The sequence below is a fragment of the Pinus tabuliformis genome, chromosome 5_1 (assembly GCF_031772625.1).
Source record: "Pinus tabuliformis cultivar Carrire ecotype Pingquan chromosome 5_1, CPIR1, whole genome shotgun sequence".
Classification (NCBI taxonomy): domain Eukaryota; kingdom Viridiplantae; phylum Streptophyta; class Pinopsida; order Pinales; family Pinaceae; genus Pinus; species Pinus tabuliformis.
Window position 1 is genome coordinate 311,399,858 of NC_142305.1, and position 7,553 is coordinate 311,407,410.

The 7,553-nt window shown below is 33.8% G+C and overlaps 1 protein-coding gene across 1 annotated transcript; it reads right to left on the reverse strand.

Moving 5' to 3' along the window:
* Positions 1-1,132: 1,132 nt before the first annotated feature.
* Positions 1,133-1,915, reverse strand: LOC149164610 (NDR1/HIN1-like protein 6). The gene has a single exon (XM_089429546.1). It carries the CDS (start codon positions 1,913-1,915, stop codon positions 1,133-1,135), a length of 783 nt encoding a protein of 260 aa, XP_089285672.1.
* Between the last annotated feature and the right edge of the window lie 5,638 nt (positions 1,916-7,553).

Here is a 7,553-nt window from a genome sequence, read left to right on the forward strand (position 1 = left end):
GAGATCGACCTTATCAAATCCAACACAAAAAAAGACTACTCTCGTTTTATATCTCTTTTCTAATCACCGGACACTTTAGAAAATTATAATTATATATATATATATTTATATATATAATTATTAGATATTTTTGAAAAAAAAAATTAAAAACATTTTCAGAGTTGTTGTCCTTTCTTTTCTTAATCCTCTTTATAAAATCAAGAGACTCTAGAAATTAATATTCCATAATCTTTATAAAACCAAGAGACTCTAGCAATTAATATTCCATAATGAAATAGGTCTATTTAACAAAATGTACACGAAAAAGAATATGTATATTCATTTATGATTTTTATCATGATTATATTGATTATACAAATATCTATTTTCTTATCTCTAAACCTTCAAAGCATTAAGATAAAAATTAATAATAAAATTTAAAATATTAGAATAATATATTCATTATAAATTCTAAATATTATTTACAAAATTTCATATCCATATTTTTTTTTGAAATTAGGCTAAGCATAGGTGTACATGTTAGCTCATCTATAGAACAATCCAGTTATAGTAGGAAATGAAATGATATTTTTATGTTTATGAGACTATGAGTTCCCAACATTTCGCCTTTTGCAATTCAATCATTTTCTTATTCAAATTGATGATGAGTTGGCCCAACCTTCCAACAATCCCCTCGCTAAAAAGGCAATGCCAAGAAACTGATGCTAGCATATTCCCATAACTTTCTGATATCTTTGAATGCATCATTGGATGTCAAGAACACTGAAAATACATTGCCAAGAAATTGATGCTAAATATTCCCATAACTTTCTCTAGTGTCTTTGAATACGATATCGAAAACTGGTATTCTGCAAGACTGAATAAAACTTGAACCCCATCACCTTAACTTAATTCCCAAAAATAACCTTCATTCCCAACCTATATTATTTAAAAAAATAAAAAATATATGATGGCACTCCATCTCACCATCCTCTAAACCAAACCCTGTCCCCCAATTAACAATAAATAAAATAAAACTCATACGAAACAAAATAAATCCCAGCCTGATCAAATCCTTGCCATACATTTACAAATCCCCAATTTAAGGTATTAAAATTATATTTCCAACTTAAACTGCATATACTCCTGTCTCTTACAGCTTTCCTTTAACGCTGCAACTCTGCTGTTGAATCCGAACAGCTTGATTGGCCGCCAAACTGTTTACCGTCAGATTGCAACGCACGCTGATGGAGACGGGAATTTTCAGACCGATGATATTTAATTTCAAGGGCTCGACCAACTCGAAATCCAGGAGGACCGTGGCCCTGCTCTGATCTGCATTCAGGGCAGAACTCGCGTTGGCAGGAAACGGGACGCCGGAAGCTGTCAACATCGTCTGCACAATGGTGGTATTCCGGCAGCCTTGATCGAAATTAGGGATACTGCCCGAGCCTATCTCGCTGCCGGAATATGAAAGAGCCAACTGGCTAGCGTCACCGTGGTGGTAAATTCTGATCTTTTTGTTTGGATTCTGAGCTCTGACAGCAACAATTAGATTAGAGCTTAGAGTGTGATTGGTGCTCAAGTTGAAGCGCTCGATGGAAATGCTGTCCAGTGAGTACCTGGGAAGCTGGGGCCTGTAAACCACGTAGAAGAGGCCTGCGGCTATGGCTAAGAGCAAGAAGACGAGGATGAGCATGCCGGAAAACCAGGCGAGGCAGAGACGGCAAGGATTTTGGGGGCATCCTGAGGGCGTTGAGGCTCGCTGTGGCGTGGCGCTGTGGTTCTGTTCATGATCATTTGGGAGTTTAAAAACGTATGGTCGAGGGCTGACTTTTCGACCAGGATTGACCTTTTGGGCGTGTGAGGATGAGGCGGTAGGATAAATTCGCTGGTTCTTCGGCGTTGGAGACCTTTGCTGGGGTGAGGAGTGCATGCCTGCTTGTTTCTCTGGTGAGCATCAGAGAAGCTAAGGAAATAATATGTAACTAACAATGGGATTGGCTTCATACGAGAAGTTGGTGAATCACTTAAATACTATTGTTAGCCCGTGTTGGGCACAGAGAAATAGGAAATGTGAAAATGCCAAACATATTTATTTTATTTTTGTTTGTTTGTTTGGAGTTCCGAGTTTTATTGTATTCTTGCTCAAAATTTTGAAAATAAGTAGTTTGTCAATAAGGAAATGTGAAAATGCCAATTTTTTTTTTGTTGGGCAGTTTTTAGGTTTATTATATTCTTGCTCAAAATCCTGAAAATAAGTAGCTTATCAATGGGTATTAAACCAGCCGAGTTGTATATGTCCACCATTGCATTTTGGTAGACCAGTTATTCAACCGTAGGCATATACAGCGCTCGCTCATACAATGCACATTGACAAGCTATATATATATTGCATTGCCAAAATGTCGAGGTTCTATTAGTTCCTAGGTATCTTTAATGCGTTCTTAATTTGATTGTAAGATTAAAGTTTTCAATGCATTCTTAATTTGATTATAGATTTGGAGTAGGTGAAGGCTAGCCATAATGATTTATGACTAAACCCTAAGAATAATTGAATTTATATATAATTTTTTTAAAAGATTTTATTTCGTATTTTGAAGCTATGGTATTTTGATCTGTTGCAGGTTGGATTAATGGTTGGATTAATGGTAATGTGTAAACTCGTTTGATATTTTTGATATCTTACACGTTTGATTTGTTTTGAAGTGTAAAATCTTGTTTCATATTTTAAAGTTTTGGTATTTTGATATTTTGATATGTTACAGATTGTATTTATTGGGATGTGTAAATTATACAAATCTAGTTTAATATTTTAAAGTTTTGGTATTTTGAAATGTTACAGGTTGGATTTGTTGGGATGTGTAAAGTATATAAATCTCATTTAATATTTTAAAGTTTCAGTATTTTGACATGTCACAGGTTGGATTGGTTAGAATGTGTAAATCATACAAATCTTGATTGATATTTTAAAGTTTTGGTATTTTGATATGTTACAGGTTGGATTGGTTAGAATGTGTAAATCATACAAATCTTGATTGATATTTTGAAGTTTTGTTATTTTGATATGTTACAGGTTGGATTGGTTAGAATGTGTAAATCATACAAATCTTGATTGATATTTTGAAGTTTTGGTATTTTGATATGTTACAGGTTAGATTTATTGGAATGTGTAAATCATACAAAGATTCATTTCATATTTTGAAGTGTTGGTATTTTGGTGTGTTATAGGTTGAATTTGTTGGGATGTGTAAACCATGCAACCCTCATTTTGATATTTTGAAGTTTTTGTATTTTAATATGTTGCAAGTTGGATTTGTTGCGATATGTAAATTATACAGTTATCAAGAATTGATGATAGGAACGTATTGAGCGATAAGAAAGTTATCCTTAGATTTGATTATGCTAAGGAAGGCTTTGAGTAATAAGAAAGCTAGCCATAGATTTGGATTATGCTAAGGAAGGCTTTGAGATTTGGATTATGCTAAGGAAGGCTTTGAGTGATAAGAAAGCTACCCATATATTTGGTTGATGCAAGGGGTTTCACTGATGAGAAAGCTAGTTATAAAATCAATAATTAGTTTTTCCATTAAATTTGATGATTTTGAATATTATTAAATTTTTCAATAATCTAAATTCATAAATAAATTAAGAAAATTTATAAAATCTCCGTTTTACATTTTAATATATTTTATATTAAATTTGTTAGAATATTTAATCTATACAATTATAAAATTACTAAATTTTAAATTGATTAATGAGATTAATTAAATCATAATTTTAATTTTTTTACTAAATTCCTCAAGATATATTTTAACATATTTTATATTACATTTATAAAAGTATTTAATTTATACCATTATCAAATTACTTACTTCTAAATTGATTAATTAGAATAATTAAATCATAATTTTAATTTTTTCACTAAATTCCTCGGGTATATTTTAACATATTTTATATTAAATTTATAAAAGTATTTAATTTATACAATTATAAAATTACTAACTTTTAAATTGATTAATTAAATTATTTAAATCATAATTTTAATTCTTTTTACCAAATTTCTGGCACATTTCCATATATTTTATATTAAATTTGTTAAAGTATTTAATCTATGCAATTATCAAATTATTAAATTTTAAATTGATTAATTAAAACATAATTTTAATTTTTCTACTAAATTCTTCAAAGTATATTTAAAAAAAAATATAACCTTTTACTTCCCTCAGAAAAATAAATATTATGAATAACTCTTATTTATTTAAACCTTGAAAATAGAGTTATGCATCCCCAGATGCGGGTGACACGACGGCTGAGAATGAGGTGCCACATGGTCACCATGGGCAGCCCCAAGCTTAAGACTCGCATTTACTGCGATCCGCCGCCATGGATCTCAAGCGTGGGTGCAGGTGCGATAAGGGACGGCAATTCATTGCTCTGTCTGGGTTTCAAATGCGAATACAGAGTGCAGTTAAGGCATGCGGAGTCCGAGGAAGAGCAGAGGAGCATAAGAATGGTGAGGGAATGGAATGTAATGTGTTGGGTCGAGTTCAGATCTCAGAATTGGGTTTATGGTCGACGGCTCACAGAGCTGGTGCTCACGTCGTCCCTTTGGAAATTGACGGAGGTTTCAAGTCTGCGAGGGTGGGTGAAGGGTGTTTCAATCTCTCCGACTCCTCTTATCCTGCTCTGTTTCGTTTTCCTGCTATCAGTGGAACCATGGTCAAGCCTCGACAGCGCCTTCTCAACTGTCGAGGCTCTAGCAGAGGCGGGTCCTCTCGCCCCTCAGTGGCATCTCCCCCTTCCCGCTGCTGTCGATGTCTATGCCATCAAGTTGCAGAGGCTCATCCCATCCAGTCGAGCCACTTCCTGGACCCCAGCAATCCATATTTGGACTCGGCTCCGCTACCTGCGTTTGGAACTGTAGTCTTCTCCTTCAGCAGTTCCCAGGGCAATTCTCGCATCAACGCCCATGTCTCGGTCCTTTTTCTTGAAGAACCGAAGGAGGAGGGCGAGGAACCACCTAGCACAAAGTCGCACCAGGCTGGAAGCTCTAGGGATGCTGAGGGTTTGCCAGAGGTTAGCCCAGAGCCTGCTGACATTCCACCTTCGACTCAGGCAGCACCTTCGCCAGAGAAGGACAAGGCCGCTTGGGACTCTCTCCCGGAAGGTATGTGCTGGATCATCGAGGAGGAGCCGGACGAATAGTTGTCCGTTCGCTCAGGTTCTCCCCTTCAGACGCTGCTCAGGTTCTCCCATGATTTGCTACGTTTGCTACAATGGCTTACTGTATGTTTTGGTTGTTTCTGTTTGGTTCGAGAATTATCCTGTTCAATGTTTGTCAATGCCCCTGCAAGGGATCCTTATGAAGGTCTTCTTTTTCTTTTTTGTGCCCCTGCGTGGGATGTCAATTTTCGCTCTTACTGTACCTCAACGGTTTAACGCCCCTGCGTGGGTGATTTGTCTCAGTGGTGGTGCCCCTGCGTGGGCGATTTGTCTCAGTGGTGATGCCCCTGCGCGGGTGACTTGTCTCTGTGGTAGGGCCCCTGCGCGGGTGATTTGTCTCGGTGGTGTGGCCCCTGCGTGGGTTGTTTGTTTGATCAATGTCAGTCCAGAGTGCCATCCTTGGCCTCTGGCAATATGACCTCATGACTGTAACTGTTTTCCTGTTTATGTATATAATAGAATAGCATAGTCTTAACGAGAAAAAAAAAGAAAATAGAGTTATGCATTTAGAACTATAGAATTTAATTTATATGGTTAATATATGTAGTTACATATAGTTACAACTTATTTGAATGTTTATGGTTCAACTACTTTTAAGTTGGCAAAGTTATTTTCATTTTTAGGTTTCTATTATTCATTAATGAATAACTTTGAATTGCTAAGATACTTGAATATGTTGATTAGTCTTGTCACTTGATTATATATATATATATATATATATATATATATATATATATATATATATATATATATATATATATATATATATATATATATATATATATATATATATATATATATATATATATATTTATTTATTTATTATATCTGAATAAAATAAAATAAAATAAAATAAAAAATATTTGATGGATTACTATTAATTTCTTTTGTATATCTTTTAGATGGACTTTATCTTGATAGTATTTGATTGCATGAAAATATTTTTCCATGAATGTCCTAGTTTACTAATGAAATTGAGTAATTGATTGGCAGTTTGTGATAAGGTTTAATGCACTTTCATGTCTTGTAAGTAGATCTTCACCCTTCATTCTCATAAGTGAAATTGAATAACTAATCAATCATAGCGATAAGCAATGAACAACAAACATAAGATTATCTAAGGAGGGAGTCTTCCAATTAACAAACTTTTGAAAATATGCGTAGTGGTACATGCAAATGGGAATTTCATGAAATTATGAAGAGAGAGAGAGATTTGAGCATATCATAATGACATCATGCTATGTCTAATAACAAAGTATTATAAAAGGAAGCCTTCATAGTTGCATCATGTGAGTCACAAACTTCAATGTTGTGAGCAAAAAATTAGGCATGGAGGGAATGGTGTGTCAAGTGATAAAATCAAAGAGATGGACAATATCACATGCATGAACTTGATTTTTAGCTTTGTTTAAGTGCATCATAATTTTCTATCTTGGGAAGTATTACGCATGAGTTTTGGTTAGGTCAATGATTTTATCATGTGATTTCCCTAATGTGCATTGGATACTTGAAGGTACCCTTCATGTATTGAAATTGAAGTTGAATGCAATCACAAAGAAATCAAGAATCTATATCAAATTTCATATAACCAGGATGATATTTGAGTGAAGAAACCTTGATTCTAATGAAACAATGGTTTGCATAGAAAACACATTTTAATATCTAGGTTTTTCTTCATGCACATTCAACAATTTGAGTTTTTAAATGCAAAAAGGATTCATACAGATGTTTTTGGGCATATGGACTCAACGCAATTGAAAAAATTTAATTTGATTTTCATAATAGTGAAAAGATCAATTTTTTTTTTCTCACAATTGAGGTAGTTTTTGCTTCTTTGCGTATTGAATTCAATGAAATGAGAGTGCAATGGTGTGTCCAAGGACTCATTAAAAATGTATTAATGTATACTACAATTAGCAAAAAATGATTCATTATAGCAAGATGTAACAAAGGATTTATATATTTATAAAACCTAAAAAATGTGGGTTCTCATTGACACTCAATTAAATGGATTTTTAATGACTTTTTAGGGTTCCTCTAAGATTGTTTTGTATCTACTCATTTTCAAGTTAATTATGGTTGTAATATGTTAGCATTTTAATTTTAGAGTCCAATTCAAAACATAAAATCTATGAAGCCACCACAACCCAAATCACTATCAATGTTTTCTAAAGAGTTGAAAAAGTTGCAGAATCAATAGACAACCATGGATATTCAATGGTTTAGCTAACTAAAGACAACTTTTTATCATCATGAAGAATTAAATCATGGTTTTCACATTATTTTTACACTTTTCATAACTCTAGGAGAATATTTACGAAGCTTTTAGCCAAATCATTTATGTGGGA